This window comes from Helianthus annuus, chromosome 12 (genome assembly GCF_002127325.2).
Source record: "Helianthus annuus cultivar XRQ/B chromosome 12, HanXRQr2.0-SUNRISE, whole genome shotgun sequence".
NCBI lineage: Eukaryota > Viridiplantae > Streptophyta > Magnoliopsida > Asterales > Asteraceae > Helianthus > Helianthus annuus.
This window is the reverse complement of record NC_035444.2, coordinates 20,066,264-20,089,367: the sequence shown is the minus strand read 5'-3', so window position 1 is coordinate 20,089,367 and position 23,104 is coordinate 20,066,264. Positions and strand designations below refer to the sequence as shown.

Below are 23,104 nucleotides of genomic sequence, written 5' to 3'. Positions count from 1 at the left end.
GCGGGTTTATTTAAAACTTTTACAAATTATAAATTAATCTACATAACGTGATCGAAGTTCGTTGTTTAAAATTTACAACGTGGCGAAGTGCGGAAGCATGTAACTGTATCGTGTTCGGTTCTTCGTTGAGCTTGATCGTCTTCCGGCTTCCACAAGTACCTACATTTCATAAAAACATGAAATGCTTAGTCATACGGGATTTAAAACGTATCTAAACAAGTCCGGGAAACAAAACTGATCAAAATACATTTTGTACAGGGTCCACCGTAAATTACGGTGGACACCGTAATTTACGGTAGTCCTTGTTTTGATTTGTTTCCATCGTAATTCAGGAGTGTTTCACCGTAAATCATTTCAGGTCCACCGTAAATTACGGTGGCACCGTAATTTACGGTGGCACCTGCATCCCACCTTTCCATTTTGCCGTAAATTGTCACGAAATCTTTCGTATCTTTCAAACCGCTTATCCGTTTGACCTACCGTTTCTTCCCACATGTTTGTAATTTAATTCTCCATTATATGGAGTTAAGATCCGACATCCGGATTAAATAAAATTGAGACTTTTAAGCCTTCGGCTTATTATCTTTTCAACAATTTTCGACCCGACTATGTGATTATCAAACAAACATGTTTGTTTGACCACCATTCATCATGAACCCTTAAATTCTAATATTGTCAATCATATTAAGTACTGAACACGGGTTTCTACACAATTATTTACCCGTTTTCGTTTAAAATCTTATTTTGACCCGTTAAGGGTATTTACGACCATTTTAGCACGGACGGTGCTCATTTCTCATGTACCTCATAGTTCCACCAATTTGTTATTAGCTAGTCTTCCACCACAACTATGAATGTGGTGGATTTAACGAAATGGACTATTTATTTCGAGTTTAATTCTACGGATGTGTTATTTTTGCGGCAACACACAATTTAAGCATTTAACTCTTGAAAGTTTATGTCTACAACTTTCATGCACGTCTAAAGGTTACAAGATCGTAAGATAAGTTCCTAAACAACCTTTATAAGTTGTTTGCTCAATTTACCCTTCAAGGGCATTTTAGTCGACATTAGCCCCTCATTTACTACGAGGGGCTTTCATTACTTATTTGACCAAGTTTGTATGTTAACTATAATCGTATGCATACGTACCTGGCTAGGGTCAACATATAGACCCAATTTATACCTTGCTTTTACCATCACACTTAGCGTGTGCGAAATTAACTGAATTGCTAATCGCTCCTATTAACACAAGACTTGACAATCGCATTAGTCGATATTGTCAAATAGTGTTATCACCACCATTTGACCCGTTCGGCCTATATGCCCAACGTTGCCTATTAAATCAAAAACATGGTTTTTGACTTCTAATTCATACATCCATCCCGTCCCGGATTTCATTACCAAATCCCCTTTTTGCCATAAACATGGGTTTTAATCATCTTTATATGTTCCGACTCGTATCAATCACGTCGGAATCCATATTTTCAATATTAGCATTATTGCATCTATAACGTATAGAATGAACAAGTAATCTACACAATTATGTAAGTTTCACTTACCTTGCATCCGAGCTACGCTTTTCTTCCATGCTTGACTTGTTTGACCCGCTTTCACTCCAAGCTTCCACCTAGCTTGTTATGCGTCAAACTATCATCATCGTTTTCAAGGTGGTTAGTTTAATCATACTCTAATACGATTATTCCACCTTATGCATTTCATATCAAAATTGCTATTTATCGTATTATAGGTCAGTTTGACCTTTTTAATAGTCAAATGCCCATTAGTATACTAATTTGCATTTTCGAGTTGTCAACTAGTTTTAGCACTCATTAACTACTCGGTAGGCGTTATCTTTAGACCTCCGTTTTAGCCAAAGTTCTAATCGCGTTTAACACATTTAGAACTCTCTTTAATCACTTTTTGCATAATAGTCGAAACATCACAAGTAGGTGTTTTAACTACAAAATTCTAGTTTCGAGCCTTCTTTGAGGCATTTCAACGAACACCTTAAGGGCAGAATTTTACATGTTTATTTATCATGTCTCTAGCTTATCTCTTACCCCAAATTTCACATAAATCAACCATCTTACAAAGTGGTTAACTTCTATAATTTCTGAATTCACTTCAAAATCGTCAATTTACACTAGATCAACAATCTATTTCCTAGTGTTCATCATGTTAACATAAAACCCACTTATCACAATATAGGGTAATTACCAATTCCCTAGTTTTGACAACAATTCATCAATTTTTCTACTAGGGTTTGTTTCTACACCAAGATATAATCACAATAACACTCATAGATTCAAGATTCATTCCAGAATTTCGATTATGATTGTTCATCATAATCTCAAGGTATCACCAAATCATATATTTCAACATATTTTGTAATCCCCATGATTAGGTGATCACGAATTTGTGTTCATGCAGTGATTTGGCTCTTGATTTGGGCTTCAATTTGATCAAGTTGTGGAAGTTAGGGTTTGAGCTCCCTGAGCTTTCTCCTGGTCGACCTCACACACGCACACACTAGGTGTGGTGTGTTTTTATTTTTGTTTTTAGTAAATAAACCTTATTTCCAATTATCCAACTTTGGTCCTTCATGTTTCGTTAGTTATTAAGTTGATTATAACCTACTTATTTACAATCCATATTCCCTTTTATTAACCGGGTCAAGCATTCCTAGTTAGCTTAGCGGGTTCGGGAATATTTATGACTAAGTTTAATTTAGGTCCCGTTAACTCGGGCCTTGTAAGCTTTTATTTCCTAAAAGCTTTTATTGACTTTTTGTTTAATATTAGGATTAATTATTTAAATCCTAATATTTACCGGTTAAATTTTACCACTAACGGTATTTTACCCACTCTTTTGTATTAACGAGGTTTAATTACTAAACCCGTTTTCGGGGTGTTACAAGTCTACCCCCCTTAAAGAGGTTTCGTCCTCGAAACCTTTTCTTACATAGTTCATTGAGTTCTAAACTCAATGCGTTTTGACTTGAGTAATTTCTTAAGCATTACTCATACTCTAACCAATTGTTAGTATTACCAGAAAAATTATGGTAATGTCTTTCTGGTTACAGAACCTCTACGTACCTGATACGACATAATGTGACTTGAAATAACGTAATTCCGTTATTTTTACTTGTTTAGTTAACTTAGCGATTTCCATCGCTTTTAGATATTATCGAACTCTTGGTGAATCCGTTACCTTGACCCGTTTAAAGGTCTTTAGTGAAGTCTTTCACTTTTAGCAAAAAAATTTTTTTTTTCTGTTTTCAGAATTCATTTATTCGGTTTAGTTATACCGAATCTACCGCTTACAAGCAACCAGATTACTTAAATGACCTTTACCGCTCGCTTGGTTATAATGTGATTCCACTTCACATTGCATTTCTTGACCGTGATCGTGTCACGCATGTTTAATTTATATCAACCTTTCATTTTCATAAAGATCAGTTTTCGAATATATCGTCTTGCGCCTATCAGCGTCAAGACTTGAACCCTTTATGATTACTATTCAAATTCCTGTCAGAATTTATATTTATAAAGATATTATTTCTTACTAAATCTGAATTTTAGTATAACGTTTTTCTCTTAACTATGTCAATTACTCATGTCAAGGGAATTGACAACCCCTAATTTATTGTTTTTCGTTCTCGTTTTACGCAAGGGATCGTAACAAGTTCCCTCACCTTACGCTATTGACCCGTAGGTTCTTTCACCTAACCTCGTAGGCTATTTTCTTAAGCTTTCGTCTCTTTAAGACGAGGCCCTTATGATCCCTTTGCTTTAGTTCATGACCCGTCGGTCATTTTGGCCCCTCCATTTTTCCTTAATTGACTCGTTTGACTCATTTTAGGTGAATTTTCATCACCTATGAATGTCAGACTTCGTTCTTTATTTGACCCGTCCAACTTTGAATTGGTTGAACGCAATTACCTAAATTTATATTTGCGAAGATTCTTATCATCTTTTAGTCATGACTCATATTCCGAGTCTTTTGACTTTCTTTTTCGCGTTCCTGTTTCTCAGTCTACGCATGTGTTTAAATCCTTATCCACCAACTGGGTGTTTTACCGAAGTCGTTATTATTGCAACCCTTACGGTATGTATTATGACTTCGTTTCACTTTTATATTCCTACTTCGTTCTCAAATTTGGTGTTTTACAAAATCGACCTGTTAAGAGTCTTATTTGTATTCTTCGGGTTCGAGTGTAAGTACACTACCTCCCAATGCATATCTACATCACTTTACATGTTTGCATTTTCCGGGTTCGAGTGTAAGTACACTCCCTCCCAATACATGTCTACATCATCTTACATGTTTGCATTTTCCGGGTTCGAGTGTAAGTACACCCCCTCCCAATACATGTCTACATCATCTTACATGTTTGCATTTTCCGGGTTCGAGTGTAAGTATACCCCCTCCCAATGCATATCTAACTCATCCTACATGTTTACATTCTCCGGGTTCGAGTGTAAGTATCACTCCCTCCCAGTGTTTGTCTAAATCGTTTTACATGCTTGATGTTTTCTGGGTTCGAGTGTAAATACACTACCTCCCAATACTTGATGTTTTCTGGGTTCGAGTGTGAGTACACTCCCTCCCAATACTTGATGTTTTCTGGGTTCGAGTGTAAGTACACTCCCTCCCAATACTTGATGTTTTCTGGGTTCGAGTGTAAGTACACTCTTTCCCAATACTTGATGTTTTCTGGGTTCGAGTGTAAGTACACTCCCTCCCAATACTTGATGTTTTCTGGGTTCGAGTGTAAGTACACTCTTTCCCAATACTTGTCTGAATCATTTTACATGCTTGTTTGTCCCTTCACTCGGGCTCATTATCCTAATGTAATACGCTCCCGTCACTTGGTTGTGCGTTTACATTGTTACCAAGTATTTTGCTTATCTGATTCATTTGGGCACTTTTTAATTAGTCCCATTCGCCCTGCCCTTACTACATCGGATGTAAACGTGTCCGCCATAAGAAGTTCATGGTAACATGTGCCGCTACTTACTTGGCCAGAGTAAGCGATTAACACATGACACGCATGACCTTTTTACAGTTTTCACATCACGCCCTATGTAAGTAATACCTCTATCTGTTTTTCTTGGAAACAATATCCCGGATAGGTTTTCTATTCAGGTCTTTCCAAGTTTTTAATTTTACATATGCAACTTTTAAGTTCCTACTTATTGTTGCATATTACTATTTATGCTATTATTTAAAATGTGCACCTGGTAATGTTTTCCCCGACGGGCGTTCTTTGCCATTAACGTTGTTCGCGGTCATTACGCGATTTAGTCCTCGGTGAGTATGCTCCTCCTGTCATACTTCGGACCGTTCCATCATCATATCCACAATTCGTTTGACTCTCGTCGTCTTCAAACGCGAGTGTCCTTCAATTTAAAACATTCACAAAAGTTAGTAACGTCAACCGCAATAATCGCCCGTATTATAATACAAGGCTTTTTCTACTACACGCGTCAACGCGCGTATTTTCGTCAACTATTTCAATCATTTTAATTGGGGTGACGCGTATCACACGATAGCCCTATGTGTTGTTTACAACACTTTGGCATACTAACTATTCACGTACTTGTACTTACCGGATTTGCGATCAAGCCTCGAACCGAACACTATTCTTTGTCAAGAGCATAAGGTTTAAGTCCAAGCATGGTTCCTCCCCACCATACTCGAATCTCTTAAACCAAGGCTCTGATACCAACTTGTAACACCCTAGTTATTTTATATGTAAATACCACAATTAGATGTGTAGTTAAGACCACACATATTATATAAATGCGGGTTTATTTAAAACTTTTACAAATTATAAATTAATCTACATAACGTGATCGAAGTTCGTTGTTTAAAATTTACAACGTGGCGAAGTGCGGAAGCATGTAACTGTATCGTGTTCGGTTCTTCGTTGAGCTTGATCGTCTTCCGGCTTCCACAAGTACCTACATTTCATAAAAACATGAAATGCTTAGTCATACGGGATTTAAAACGTATCTAAACAAGTCCGGGAAACAAAACTGATCAAAATACATTTTGTACAGGGTCCACCGTAAATTACGGTGGACACCGTAATTTACGGTAGTCCTTGTTTTGATTTGTTTCCATCGTAATTCAGGAGTGTTTCACCGTAAATCATTTCAGGTCCACCGTAAATTACGGTGGCACCGTAATTTACGGTGGCACCTGCATCCCACCTTTCCATTTTGCCGTAAATTGACACGAAATCTTTCGTATCTTTCAAACCGCTTATCCGTTTGACCTACCGTTTCTTCCCACATGTTTGTAATTTAATTCTCCATTATATGGAGTTAAGATCCGACATCCGGATTAAATAAAATTGAGACTTTTAAGCCTTCGGCTTATTATCTTTTCAACAATTTTCGACCCGACTATGTGATTATCAAACAAACATGTTTGTTTGACCACCATTCATCATGAACCCTTAAATTCTAATATTGTCAATCATATTAAGTACTGAACACGGGTTTCTACACAATTATTTACCCGTTTTCGTTTAAAATCTTATTTTGACCCGTTAAGGGTATTTACGACCATTTTAGCACGGACGGTGCTCATTTCTCATGTACCTCATAGTTCCACCAATTTGTTATTAGCTAGTCTTCCACCACAACTATGAATGTGGTGGATTTAACGAAATGGACTATTTATTTCGAGTTTAATTCTACGGATGTGTTATTTTTGCGGCAACACACAATTTAAGCATTTAACTCTTGAAAGTTTATGTCTACAACTTTCATGCATGTCTAAAGGTTACAAGATCGTAAGATAAGTTCCTAAACAACCTTTATAAGTTGTTTGCTCAATTTACACTTCAAGGGCATTTTAGTCGACATTAGCCCCTCATTTACTACGAGGGGCTTTCATTACTTATTTGACCAAGTTTGTATGTTAACTATAATCGTATGCATACGTACCTGGCTAGGGTCAACATATAGACCCAATTTATACCTTGCTTTTACCATCACACTTAGCGTGGGCGAAATTAACTGAATCGCTAATCGCTCCTGTTAACACAAGACTTGACAATCGCATTAGTCGATATTGTCAAATAGTGTTATCACCACCATTTGACCCGTTCGGCCTATATGCCCAACGTTGCCTATTAAATCAAAAACATGGTTTTTGACTTCTAATTCATACATCCATCCCGTCCCGGATTTCATTACCAAATCCCCTTTTTGCCATAAACATGGTTTTTAATCATCTTTATATGTTCCGACTCGTATCAATCACGTCGGAATCCATATTTTCAATATTAGCATTATTGCATCTATAACGTATAGAATGAACAAGTAATCTACACAATTATGTAAGTTTCACTTACCTTGCATCCGAGCTACGCTTTTCTTCCATGCTTGACTTGTTTGACCCGCTTTCACTCCAAGCTTCCACCTAGCTTGTTATGCGTCAAACTATCATCATCGTTTTCAAGGTGGTTAGTTTAATCATACTCTAATACGATTATTCCACCTTATGCATTTCATATCAAAATTGCTATTTATCGTATTATAGGTCAGTTTGACCTTTTTAATAGTCAAATGCCCATTAGTATACTAATTTGCATTTTCGAGTTGTCAACTAGTTTTAGCACTCATTAACTACTCGGTAGGCGTTATCTTTAGACCTCCGTTTTAGCCAAAGTTCTAATCGCGTTTAACACATTTAGAACTCTCTTTAATCACTTTTTGCATAATAGTCGAAACATCACAAGTAGGTGTTTTAACTACAAAATTCTAGTTTCGAGCCTTCTTTGAGGCATTTCAACGAACACCTTAAGGGCAGAATTTTACATGTTTATTTATCATGTCTCTAGCTTATCTCTTACCCCAAATTTCACATAAATCAACCATCTTACAAAGTGGTTAACTTCTATAATTTCTGAATTCACTTCAAAATCGTCAATTTACACTAGATCAACAATCTATTTCCTAGTGTTCATCATGTTAACATAAAACCCACTTATCACAATATAGGGTAATTACCAATTCCCTAGTTTTGACAACAATTCATCAATTTTTCTACTAGGGTTTGTTTCTACACCAAGATATAATCACAATAACACTCATAGATTCAAGATTCATTCCAGAATTTCGATTATGATTGTTCATCATAATCTCAAGGTATCACCAAATCATATATTTCAACATACCTTGTAATCCCCATGATTAGGTGATCACGAATTTGTGTTCATGCAGTGATTTGGCTCTTGATTTGGGCTTCAATTTGATCAAGTTGTGGAAGTTAGGGTTTGAGCTCCCTGAGCTTTCTCCTGGTCGACCTCACACACGCACACACTAGGTGTGGTGTGTTTTTATTTTTGTTTTTAGTAAATAAACCTTATTTCCAATTATCCAACTTTGGTCCTTCATGTTTCGTTAGTTATTAAGTTGATTATAACCTACTTATTTACAATCCATATTCCCTTTTATTAACCGGGTCAAGCATTCCTAGTTAGCTTAGCGGGTTCGGGAATATTTATGACTAAGTTTAATTTAGGTCCCGTTAACTCGGGCCTTGTAAGCTTTTATTTCCTAAAAGCTTTTATTGACTTTTTGTTTAATATTAGGATTAATTATTTAAATCATAATATTTACCGGTTAAATTTTACCACTAACGGTATTTTACCCACTCTTTTGTATTAACGAGGTTTAATTACTAAACCCGTTTTCGGGGTGTTACAATACGACACTATAGTATAGGTTACATATAGGCCTATAGGCAGATACAAGACATATATGAGACTTATATGAGGTTTATACGAGACTTATACAATACGATACGATATTTAAAAATGTTTTTTTTAAATTTACCTTTTATCTACGCTGCGTATAGGCCTATACGCAACGTATATAAAGGGTCAAAAAGTATATTTTTACCACAAGTTTGTGGTTAAAAATAAAAATTACCCTTTATGTACGCTGCGTATAGACCTATACGCAGCGTGTATAAAGTGTCAAAAAGACAATTTTACCCTTGCATATGGTTGCGTATAGCCCGAAATGCATGGGTAAAATGGTCTTTCCCACTATACGCTGCGTATAGACCCATACGCAGCGTATATAAAGGGTCAAAAGACAATTTTACCCTTGTATTTGGCTTCGTATAGCCCTAAATGAAGGGCTAAATGGTCTTTTTAACCCCTTATATACGCTGTGTATAGACATATACACAACGTATATGAAGGTTTTTTTTATAAAGGTTATGTCGAATCGTATATGTGTAGTATAGGTCACGAATCGGCCTTGTATAAGCCTATAAGTGTGATATCGTATCGTATAGCATAGTATATGTCACGTATTGACCTCGTATAAGCCTATAAGTGTTATATCGTATCGTATAGCGTAGTATATGTCCCGTATAGGCCTATAGGCGTATACATCACCTATACGAGACTTATACTATACACTATACAATACAATGCAACACGATACGCTACTATACGATATGATATAACACCCGTATAGGTCTATAGGTGTATATATGTCCCGTATAGGCCTATAGGTGTGGTTGAGGTCTATAGGCATATACATCACCTATACGAGACTTATACTATACACTATACGATACGATGCAACACGATACGCTACTATACGATACGATATAACACCCGTATAGGTCTATAGGTGTATATATGTCCCGTAGAGGCCTATAGGTGTGGTTTAGGTCCCGTCTAGGCCTATAGGCGTATACAAGACCTACATGGAACCTATACAAGACCTACATGGAACCTATACAAGACCTACATGGAACCTATACGCTACTACACTATACAATACGATGCAACACGATACGCTACTATACGATACGATATAACACCCGTATAGGTCTATAGGTGTATATATGTCCCGTATAGGCCTATAGGTGTGGTTTAGGTCCCGTGTAGGCCTATAGGCGTATACAAGACCTACATGGAACCTATACGAGACTTATACTATACACTATACGATACGATGCAACACGATACGCTACTATACGATATGATATAACACCCGTATAGGTCTATAGGTGTGCTTTAGGTCCCGTATAGGTCCCGTATAGACCTATAGGTGTGCTTTAGGTCCCGTATAGACCTATAGGTGTGGTTTAGGTCCCGTATAGACCTATATATGTCCCGTATAGGCCTATAGGTGTGCTTTAGGTCCCGTATAGACCTATATATGTCCCGTATAGACCTGTATTTGTCCCGTATAGGCCTATAGGTATGCTTTAGGTCCCGTATAGACCTATTGGTGTGGTTTAGGTCTCGTATAGGCCTAAGGGACCTATACGGGACCTAAATCACACCTATAGGCCTATACGTGGCCTAAACCACACCTATAGGCCTATACGGGATCTAAACCACACCTATAGGCCTATACGGGACATATACGACGCTATACGATACAATATCACATTTATAGGCTTATAGAGGTCAATATGTGACCTATACTAAACCTATACGATACGATATCACACTTACAGGCTTATACGAGGTCAATACGAGACCTATACCACACCTATACGATACGATATCATACTTATAGGCTTATACGAGGTTAATACGTGACCTATACTACACCTATACGATACGATATCACACTTATAGGCTTATACGAGGTTAATACGAGACCTAAACCACACCTATACGATACGATATCACACTTATAGGCTTATACGAGGTCAATACGGGAGCTAAACCACGCCTATAGGCCTATACGGGCGTTATATCGTATCGTATCGTATCGTATCGTATAGTGTATAGTGTAAGTCTCGTATAGGTTCTCTATAGGTCTTGTAATTCATAATATTTGTATTATTTTTTATTTTTATAACTCATGATATTTGTATTATTTTTAATTTTTATAATTCATAATATTTGTATTATTTTTAATTTTTATAATTCATAATATTTGTATTATTTTTAATATTTATAATTTATATTTGTATTACCAATAATATTGTTTTTTTATAAATAATTTTCTTTTTTTTATAAATAAACAAAGAAATACACAAAAAAACAAAACAAAAGGGAGCTTTATATACGCTGCGTATAGATCCCTACGCAGCGTATGAGACAAAAATGACACAACTACCCTTGTATTTGGCTTCGTATAGCCTCAACACAAGGGTATAAAGGACATTTTCAGACCTTTATATACATTGCGTATAGGTCTCTACGCAGCGTATATAAACCTTGTGAAAAACTGATGCTTCAAACCTACCAAAATGACCCCAAATTTTCAGATGGTTTATATACGCTGCTTAGAGACCTATACGCAGCATATATAAACCTTGTTTTCTGTGCAATGATTGGTTATTAGGCACTGAGATCCATGGTTTATATACGTAGCGTATAGGTCAATACGCAGCGTAGAGGGTTAACCCTATACGCTGCGTATATAAACCCTAATTTTGCTAGAGTTTGGTGTGCTAATAGGCACATTAGTGTGCCAATAGGCACACTCTTATTTTATTATAGTAGTTAGATTAGATTAGATTTATTCACATGATATCTTATATTCGAAGTCACTATTGTATGGTTACTAAAATCACTTGTGCACAGAAATTTGAGACTTCTGTTAAGAATGCTTTTCCTGTTTCTACTTGTTGCTCCAAAATTCACACTCACATAACCTCTCTATTTCAAGATTTCTTTAACCAACGTATGACGTTTTGTTGCAGAACCCGCACGTACGTCTCTCTCTCTCTCTCACACACATACCTACAAACATACACACACATCAAGGCATCTGCTTTATATACCAAACTTAAACTCCAACAACCTAGAAACCATTGTTCTTCTTCCTCTTCAATGACCATGGTTTTTTCAGACTCTTTTGGTTCTCTCTCTCTAAACACTTCAAACCCTACTATCAACCATTTCATCCATACATCATCTTCTTCACTAGATTTCCCAGTTATGATCACCAACCAGGACGATGATCAAGAGGATGAAGAAGAACCCGAAGAACTTGACCTCAATCTAAGTGGCAACACTGGCAGAATCAGACAAACAAAGACATGTGCAAGAGGCCATTGGAGACCAGCTGAAGATGCTAAACTTAAAGAGCTTGTGGCCCTTTATGGTCCCCAAAACTGGAACCTTATTGCTGAGAAACTTGAAGGAAGATCTGGTAGTTAAATAAATAAATAAATAAAAAATCACCAAAATGGTTTATCTTGTTCGAGTTTGACAAAGTAGTCTTAACTTTTAAATTTTTCTAACTAATCAAAAAAGTATCCGTTGGTGCAACAGATTTCCATCTGGCGCGTAGCAGATCCATGCCACTGTTATGCGCCCGATGGAAATCTGGGCATGTAAGCTTCTGGTTGGCTGAAACAATATTTAACTAAAAACAAGAATAGTTAAGATAATTTTTCTTAAAAGAAAAAAAGCACGTCAAGACTATTTTATCAAACTCATAGGTCAAATAGTATTTTGGTGATTTTCCCATTTATGAAACACCCTTTTAAGTATTAACTATTGTTTGATGAACTTTGTGATTTGTGTTTTGAAAATGCTAGGAAAGAGTTGTAGGTTGAGATGGTTTAACCAATTAGATCCAAGAATAAACAGAAAAGCTTTTACTGATGAAGAAGAAGAAAGACTGATGACTTCTCACAGAATGTATGGCAACAAATGGGCATTGATTGCAAGGCTTTTTCCTGGAAGAACTGATAATGCTGTCAAGAATCATTGGCATGTAATCATGGCTAGAAAGTATAGAGAACAGTCAAATGCTCATCGGAAAAGAAGAATGCTTGTTCAAAATCAAAACCAAACAGGTTCAAGATCCGCCACTCCGCCACCACAACCGGTGTTAATCTCCACCGTTGCTCCGCCACCTTACAATATGACGTGTCCTCCACAACCACCGTTTGGTCTCCCCTCCGGTCAGTTGACTTTCTCTTTTATGTGTTGCAAGTCATTTTAGAGTATCTCCAATGCGTCCCCTTTCAAACGCTTATAAATGCGTATAAACGTTTTAAGTCAAGTGACACAAGATTTTCACTTATCCTTCAAAGTTCAAACACACTTATTTAGTATGTCCCACTTCAAAATCTTGTTTTTTTAAGGAATTTTATATATATATACACACAAATACAAATACATATAAGTATATAAAATATAGTGGTTGTAGGTAAGATCTGCTCCATGAGGAATTCCGAGCAAGCTCTCCATCCAAATTAGGACGAGCCCTCTAAGGGTGGAGGGAGTCGTCCCATTTTCCCCATATTTCCCCGTGTATACTATCACATCAGTTTTACCCCACCTTCCTCACTTTTCCTTGACTCCAATCCATCCATTCTAATGGAGCGTATGACCACTTTGGTGTTCGCTCTTAGTGATGGAACTAGAAATTTTTAATCGTGGGTTATCATATTCATTTCTATTTTTTATATATATAAATTCAACAAATTCTAGGGACGAGGGTTGAGCCAACCTTCATGAGCCCCTTGAATCCGCCCTAGTAATCGCTTGTCTTCTTTTTGCTCTTAGGATTGTTTCAACTAATTTTGAATTGGTTATTAAAACACACTAATTTGAATTGAAAAGTACCTATTTTTAGGAATTTGCCATCTATAAAAGTACCATTTGTTTACATTAAAGACAAAATTTACACATGGATTTTAATGCATTATGTACAACCTATTAAAGAGTTAAAGTACAGGGACCCATGCTAGTATTTTATTTTCATTCTATGTCAAATATATAACTTACCATTTCAGTATTCAAAATGGGGATATTTTCAGGTGGCAAGAATAGTACTCAGAATATGATGATGATGATGGACATCTTCAGCAACAACACATCATCATCATCATCATCATCATCATCAACCACATCATGGATGATGGGTACCAGTACCAACTTGTATGATCAACAACATCATAAACATGCAATACCATTGATGATGATGACTGCTGGCAAAAATAATCAGTATCACCATCATCATCATCATCATCATCATCATGTTTACAACAGAAGCAGAAGCAGCAGCTCCTTCTCATCAGTAACACCACCACCACCACAAGTTTCACAAAGCCAACAGTTTTCTGAGGCTAACATTGACATTTCACCACCACTTATAGACTTCCTTGGAGTTGGAGCCACTTGAAAATTTATTTTTAGTACTTTCTTCATTTACCTTCTTTAGTCAATGCCAAATTTATTAGTTAACTACTCTCTTTTATTTTTCTTTTAGAACTCTCAACTGATTTAAAGGTTTTAATACATGAAAAGCCATCGCCTAATCATGTAGTCATGATTTGGAAAGAACCCGAATCCGACTGGAAAACCTAAAACATGCGGGATGAGTATTTGGGGTATGGAAACGAGTATTGGAATAGAATTTTTTCACACGTTTGAGACACATGTGGTTAAGGTGATACCAACCTCATTACCCAGAATCAAAACGTGTGTGTATATATGTATATATTATAACCTTTACAAATATTATGTTGAATTTGTTACAGACTTGTAATTATTAAAATTATAGAAATACTAGAAGTGTAGTTCAATGTTATATCTAAAGTTGCTATAGAGGTGAGTTTAATAACCAGTTTCGTGTAACGGGTGAGTACAATGGGTACATTAATCATATAAAACCAAAAATAGGTATATCTCGGTACCCATAAGGATAATAAAATCTTCCACCTCACATAGAAAAAAATGAATAAAGAAACTAAAATCATAAAGAATTATAAAATATAATATTCGATCTTACTCAAGGAGAATAAAGTGACATTTTTTGATGGGGGAAATAGCAATATTAGCCAAGAATTTGTCAAAGTTTAGAAACTAGCTAACGGAAACGTTTCGTTGAGCCTTTACCATATTGCTGAAACGTCTTAACGATGGATCAATCACTGGCTGCCACGTGTCTGACAACGCTGAAACGTCTCAGAAGTCTTAGCTGAGACGTCTCCACATGGCTTGAGACGTTTTCTCATGGCTTCATATGGCTTGAGACTTTTCAACATGTGGCTTGAGACGTTTGCTCATGGCTTCATATGGCTTGAGACTTTTCCACATGGCTTGAGACGTTTCCTCATGGCTTCATATGGCTTGAGACCTTTCCTCATGGTTTCATATAACTTGAGACTTTTCCACATGGCTTGAGCCATTTCCACAGGGCTTGAGCCCTAAAATGACATTTAACTCTTTATAAAATTAACCTTAAATTACGTTAAATATATATAAAATTAAATAAAATAATTGGTTGTTAGGATTTTTCTTATTTTTTAAAGTTTTTTACTTTTCTTAAGTTTTAAAGTCTTTTAGAGTTTTTATACATACCATGTTGTAACACATATGAGAATTTCAAAAGAATAATTTTTCATAATCTTAAAAGTTTTAGTAATTAGAACTTTTGTAACATAATACAATTACTTAAAACATATTTTCAATTTTTAAACTAATCTTACTCACGATTTTTAATCTCTTATATCTATTTACTACGTTTACGTTTCTTTTTAAATTATTCATTTGAAATTCTCTTTTTTTTTTGGTAAAGGGTTATCCCGGTAAATTTTATATATCAACCAAATAAAAACAGGGCGTATCAAGACTTTGATACACACTATAAGCCTTGGCATACCAAGACTAGGAATCCAAACAACCAGACACAACCCAAACAGTCATAACCAAAAACAAAAAACAACCCGAAGAAACAATACATCACGACCCAAAACGAAACGAAAAACTAGAAGACTACAAACTCTCTAGCCTGGGTCGATATCCACATTCTTCTTCCAGCCAAGCCATTTATCCAATAACCTCTTTTGCTTCAAGTCACCACCAAACCGGAATCCCATAAGCTTGAGTCGAACTGTATCAATAATGATCTTCGAGAGCACACTAGCATTCCGCCGATCACGAGAAAACAGACGAGAATTTCTTTCTTGCCATAAAAAATACGTTGAAGCCGCCACCAGAAGGTTGGAAACTATGCTTTCTAGAGATCTAGATTGAGCATGACTTCCTATCCACTGAATAATCGAGGACCAAGAGTTATCAACATTACCCATATCAGCCATGTCCCTAACCAAACCCCATACCTCCGATGAATAAGAGCACCTAAAAAATAAATGATCCCTGGAGTCACGGTCGTAGCTGCATAATGGGCAACACATGAGCCGAAGATTGGTAGCACTACCCGCCTCCCAAACTGCCATCCTATCTTGCGTTTTCAATTTATTTTTTATGACCAACCAAAGATGGAAAGCATGCCTCGGAATGCACTGGCTGAACCAAACCGACTTTGCCCAATCAACTTTACTATCTCTATGTCTCAGGCTGTCCCAAACCTCCCAGGAACCAAAAACCCGTAGGTTACCCTCTAAGTCTTTCCAACGAAACCGATCCTCCACCTCAGGCACTAGATGGACAGAATCAATAGTAATAAGAACCGGAAACAGATCATACCACTCCTGAGGCCAACGCCATTGGCCATCATTATCAAGAAGGTCCGCTACCGAAGCATTTAATGAGAATCCTGCTCTAGCTATAGAACGCGGAGTAATAAATGATCGTAAGGGGCTGCATGTACACCAGTTATCACTCCAAGCGTTTGTCTGGCGCCCGCTCTGGATAGACTTCCACATAAAAGGACGAACTATAGGACGTATAGCGAGAAGCTTTCGCCAACCCCAAGTAATACTGGTCCGGCATTGAACCTCCCAGAAGCTTTTACCCTTCAACTTGTAAGAGTGAACCCACTGAACCCAAAGAGACGGACGTTTAGTAATTATACTCCAAATATGCGATGTCAAACGGGTTTTATTGACATCCACAATTCTTCGAATGCCCAAACCCCCCTCCTCCTTAGGCATACACACCTCCTTCCAGGCGACCTTAGCACGAACCGGACCCTGGCTACCACCATTCCATAAAAACCTACGAAGCTTTTTCTCCAAATCCTTTATAACACTCGTAGGAAGCATAAACACCGAGGCCCAGTAAGCATACATGGCAGCTAGAACCGAGTTGATTAATTCATTTGAAATTCTCATATGTATTACAACATTATGTGTATAGGAATTCTAAAAGACTTTAACACTGTGTTCCAGAGTTTACTAACGGAAGGAAAGGAAATGAAACAAAAAGAAAGTAAAAATATTTTGTGTTCTAGAGTTTCATTTAAGGAAGGAAAAGAAAGGAAAATAAAACATGTCGTGTTCCCGAGTTTCATTTAAGGAAGGAAAAGAAAGGAAATGACAGGAAAACTAGGCTAAATTCTTTAATTTTTCTTTCCTTCCGATTTGGGAGGAAACGGTGGGAAAGTCATCTTTTTTTTTCCTTTCTCATCCTTTCCTTTCTCACTTTTGCTTTCTTTTCTTATCCATCGTTAAGTTAACTCGGGAACAGCGCGTAAAACTTAAGAAAAGTAAAAAACTTTAAAAAATATGAAAAATCCTAACAACCAACTATTTTATTTAATTTTATATATATTTAACGTAATTTAAGGTTAATTTTATAAAAAAGTTAAATGTCATTTTAGGGCTCAAGCCATGTGGAAAAGTCTCAAGCCATATGAAGCCATGAGGAAAGATCTCAAGCCATATGAAGCCATGAGAAAACGTCTCAAGCCATGTGGAAAAGTCTCAAGCCATATGAAGCCATGAGGAAACGTCTCAAGCCACATATGGAAAAGTCTCAAGCCATATGAAGCCATGAGGAAACGTCTCAAGCCATGTGGAGACGTCTCAGCTAAGACTTCTGAGACGTTTCAGCGTTGTCAGACACGTGGCAGCCAGTGATTGGTCCATCGTCAAGACGTTTCAGCAATATGGTAAAAGCTCAACGAGACGTTTCCGTTGACTAGTTGCGAAACTTTGACCAATTATTGGCTAATATTGCTATTTCCCCTTTTTGATGTGTTCCCAAAGTCTTTTTTAATGAAGAAAAAGAAACTAGAAAAGCTTTATATTTATAAGATTTTTTAAATGATGTGAAAAGAAGAGATCCGGAGAATTTTAATAATTTTTCCTCCTAACTTTTCTAAAAGAAAAATGGACAAGTTTGTAGAGAAAGTAATCGATATTAATATAAGCTTCCGTTTGGTTCGCATAATTTTTTTAATAGATTGGTATTTATAAAAAAAGAATTGAAAATAATTCCAAAAGAATTTTGTATGTGTTTGGTTCATAAATTGATACATGGAATTGTAATGGTTAAAAACTGAAAAGACAAATTTGCACTAATCTCTTTTATTTAAAGTAGTGAAGAAAATAAAATTTGAAAGTATTTTGATAATTGAAAAAATTCCAATAAAAAGTTTAGAATTCTTTCTCAAATAGGAAGGATTATTAAATTCCATTGATTGACGGAATTTGATGGAATGTTTTTCAATTCCATTTTTATTAAAACAAACCAAACATGATTCTTGATGGAATGTTTTCCAATTACAATTCCAATTACTTTCAAATGCATGAACTAAACGACCCTTAAGGCTTTGTTGTTTATCAATTTACCCTTTTACTTAATGATAAAACAAAAAATCATAAATGTTATGGTTATAAAATTATAACTTTATTTTTCCTTTCTTTCAACTCGGGTGCACATAAAATCTTTAATTTTCTTTTCTTTCCTTCAAACTCTAGAATATGAGACTACATTATATTTCTCACTACATCTCCTTTTCTTTTATCTCTCTAATTCTAACCCTTTTTCTTTCTTTCATATATTAAACTCAGAAACTAAAAATATTAACTTTTAATTTTGATTGGAGCTTTAAATTTAATAGGTCAAAAGCCCGTGTATGTTTTTAAGCTAGGGGTCTGGTTTTAAGTAAATTATGTACGGAACATATACTTACTTTTGGTAGCATGAAGATCTATAAACGAGTCGGGTTGGGCTGGACTTAAAGAACAACTCTCAATGCATATAATAGAATATTTAACGTAAATTCATTCTAAGAACCAAACGTGTTACGTCTAGTCTAGTTAATAGTTGAGGTCAAAACGTACTTTTTGTAAACTTTGGATGATAACCTTAACTTTACCACAATCCCATCCGTCTAATTAACTTCTAAAAGAGCCAAGAGAGAACCATTTTTATTTGTATTGTAAATTTAAATTATTATCTACTGAGTTGTGGGAATTGGAATTCATTCATAAGAAGGAGTACGTAACGGCCAAACATCCTTTCCTCAGCAGAATCTTCGCAGGTGTGATTGTTCATGTTATTCACATCACATGCGAGTGGACATGCATGTAACAGGCTAACAACATTGTCATCATCAAACATATGTTTCTGTGGGAACATAACAGAAATAAGTTACATGAGGTTGGCCCCATTTTTGTTATGCGTCATCAAAGTTGTTAGCTAACACCTTTTTAGTGGTATTTTTAATGAAACCGTAATGAAATTAATCGTTATCTTAACAACCAAAGAAGCCAACCTTTCCACTCTTAACCACCCTTTATTTGCCTTTTTGTTTACCATATTTCTGATTAAATTTGTTTCATTTCAATGAACAGGACAAATTACATAAGGATAGCAGGTAGACGGGCAACAAACTGCGCCGCCATCTCCTTCTGAATAGAAAACCGAAATTACGATCCTAAAAAAATTAAACAGGGCCTCGAATTTTTAATTCGCTTTGGGCCTCCGAAATTCTAGGACCGGCCCTGCAAGAATATACAGTAATATTATTCGCGAACTATATAAATCATGTGTTAAACGTATCATGTTAGTAGTTGTCTTCATCGTAACTCCAAGACACACCCTTTTTTTCTAGTTTCTAAATAAAATCGGGTAACATACTATATACTCGTCGTTCAGTTGAATAACCGTATTATCCTTTTTTTTTCCAATTGAGGTAACATAATATGGGAAATTTAACACTCAAGGTGATTGGTAGCCCTTTGATCATGTCACCTATCTTATTCTAAAGTTATTGTTTTTAAATACTTTATTATTAGCAGCTTCATCCTTATAATTAGAATAATTTCAATTATGCATATAGCTTGGGATTAAAATTTATTATGAGATGACCCCAACTCGCATGTTGCTGCGGGATGTTGATTATATTTTCCAATTTGCTAACTTGAAACCAATTAGCCTGTAGTATAAGCTGTGATTGAATTTATTAAGATCCAAATTAACCGATTGGTCATTCGAAACTCGGTTTAGTTTAGACACTTTAAGCACAATCCAAATTAACCAACAATATTTTACATAAGTAATGTTGACATAAGACATACACTAATACATAAAGTTTGTAAGCATGTGACAACTAATCATACATTAAGTATTGTGACAATTTTGGTATGATTATACATAAAGTTTATTTGCATTGGGGAAGGTTCATTGGGGAACACTAAAAAAGTGGGGAACAGCGGGGAGCCGACTTAAACGAACTCTGAATGGACTCATTCCAGCGGCGTTGGAACCGGCTCGTCGAACCCTAACTAACATCTCTTAACCCTAAACTCTAAATCCTAACTCCTAAACTCTAAACCCTAAAGCGAAAAAATAAGGCTAAAGCTTAAACTAAACCGTAAAATCTAAGCTATTAACCCTAAAAGCTAAACCCTAAAGGCTAAACCTAAAGCTAAACCCTAAACCCTAAAGCTAAACCCTAATGTTAAACCCTAAAGCTAAACCCTAAAAGCCAAACCCTAATATATTTAGGGTTTAGGGGTTATGATTTAGGGTTTAGGGTTAAGAGGTTAGGGTTCGACAAGCCGGTTCCAACGCCGCTGGAATGAGTCCAACCGAAGTTCGTTTGAGTCGGTTCCTCATTGTTCCCCACTTTTTTAGTGTTTCCCAATGAACCTCACACTATCTGCATTTACTACTACGAAAGCATATGAATGTTGATATGTACAATGATACTGTCAAAGAGAATCACGACTACTGAAGATGTGTCATCTACGAAGATTGATTGTGTGTAAATTGGATGATTTCTGTGTAAATCGGATGATTGAAAATTGAAAGGAGAGATTGTATTAACTGTGCACCCCTTCACAACCATCATCTTTTTTTTTTTTTTTTGAAAATTAAACTTCATTAAAACACACCTCCGACCCAAACGGGCAAAAGGCCAATACAAGACAACACCCCTGACCCAAACGGGCAAAGGGCCAAACTACAACATATACATAGGGTATTTACACCAATCTTTCCAACTAATATTTTCGCAAGATGATCTACTTTTAAACCACCAAAAACCTCTCGACTTTATCTCAATCATGATATCTTGCGAACTTCTCCTTATCTGATTGAACACCAAGTCGTTCCTGCCTTTCCAAATACACCAACACGCTATAATAATCAAACCACGGATAATCTTTTTCGTCTTTTTCCCACTCTGGATATTATTGTGAATATCCATTAAATCTTTGAAATCGAAAGCAAAGATCTGCGGAATGTTGCACCAAACACTAAAAGTTGCCCACACTCGAATAGACACCGTGCATGCCGAGAACAAATGATCTACGGTTTCCTCATATTCTTCGCAGAAAGGGCATAAAACCGATGGAATATCCACGTTACTTTTTTTCAGATTAACTTTGGTAGCAAGTATATCTAAATTACCTCTCCATGCCATAATGTTACATTTTATAGGAACCCATTTACTCCACTCGAATTTTGGAAGGAAACAACTTTCCCTATCAGAAATTAAAGCCTTTTTTACCGAATTCATCGAAAACCCCTTCGGTCTGTCAATATCCCATATCCATGCGTCTTTTTTATTTGACAATCTCACCATGTTGATGACTTCTTGACACTCCTGCCATTCCTTAATCTCCACATCCGATTCTGGAGTTCTAACCCAATTCCAAGTGTATCCATCATTCCCTTGTCTCGATCCCATTCTTTCTACAACCCTGCAATTTTTAACAGATTCCAGAGCAAACAGATGCGGCCATCTTTCCACAAAAGGAAGATCACCCACCCATTTGTCAAGCCAAAAACGAATATGTTCTCCGTTCCCCACATTACCCAGAACCGCCCGGTTTATATTTTTCCCGTTAAGCTTCATTTTGGTAATCAATTTCACAATATTGCTCCAACAACCCGAATAATTGCCGTTTAGTGGAAAAAAAACCTCTTTGGTTCATTTTTGAATGACACGCTTCCACCACTTTCCTCTATAAACTATCATATTCGACCCTATATCTCCAACCCCACTTATACAAAAGCGCCTCATTGATTTCTTTTAATCTGTTGATACCCAACCCCCCTTTCTTTCTTGGGCCATGAGACCCAATCCCATGCTACCCAGTTCATTTTGTTATTATCGTTTGATCCCGCCCAAAAAAACTTTCTCATCTTAGCTTCTAGGATTTTAATAATTCCGACCGGAGCTTTATATAATGAGAAATAATACATAGGGAGACTTTCCAACACCGAATTAATCAAAGTAAGTCTCCCTCCCATAGATAAAGTTTTAGCTTTCCAAACCGAAAGTCTTTTATCAAAAATCTCAACAATAGGGTCCCAATTGTTGATTCTATTCATATTGGCTCCCACCGTGATCCCCAGGTACGAAAGCGGGATATTATCGGTCTTACACCCAATTACGTTAGCCATATCTATAACTTCCCCGTTATCCACCCCCAGCCCATACAGGTACGATTTGTGAAGGTTAATTTTAAGGCCCGAACATAAGTAAAAAATTATGATGCATCTAGCCACGTTCGAAACTTTATCCCTATCCCACTCTCCCAAGATTAAAGCGTCGTCGGCATAAAAAAAGGTGAGAGACAATCTGTAACGCCCTGCGTTTTCAAACTTCCTACATTTAGAAACCTTACGTGAAATTCTAAATTTGGAAATCTTGTGTTCTTATAACCATTCTTTCATTGTAATCGTTGTAAAATACGGAACTTGCTTCGTAAATAAAACTTGTACATTACACTTTTTACCTAGTTAAATCATGTTTTATTTCATATTTCACCTTGTTACAAGTTAGGGGAAACATTGTTGCACATTATTACACAACTTAACTAACAAAATTACTCATTATAATGTTTTAAAAAAATAAAAAAATAAAGAAATATGGCAGCCCCAATTCAGCAAAATTCAGCCCATATAGTTGGGTTTTGTGGGCTAGTTTCAAGG

At 36.3% G+C, this 23,104-nt stretch overlaps 2 protein-coding genes across 2 annotated transcripts; one reads left to right on the top strand and one right to left on the bottom strand.

Annotated features, from left to right (window-relative positions):
- The first annotated feature begins 11,616 nt into the window (after positions 1–11,616).
- LOC110896463 (transcription factor MYB117) lies at positions 11,617–14,228 on the top strand. The gene is made up of 3 exons (XM_022143794.2): positions 11,617–12,161; positions 12,553–12,921; positions 13,783–14,228. Exons 1-3 carry the CDS (start codon positions 11,693–11,695, stop codon positions 14,145–14,147), a joined length of 1,203 nt encoding a protein of 400 aa, XP_021999486.1. The 5' UTR covers positions 11,617–11,692; the 3' UTR covers positions 14,148–14,228.
- A 6,897-nt stretch (positions 14,229–21,125) lies between these two features.
- Positions 21,126–22,022, bottom strand: LOC110892557. The gene has a single exon (XM_022139714.1). The coding sequence runs from the start codon at positions 22,020–22,022 to the stop codon at positions 21,126–21,128; it is 897 nt and encodes a 298-aa protein (XP_021995406.1).
- Between the last annotated feature and the right edge of the window lie 1,082 nt (positions 22,023–23,104).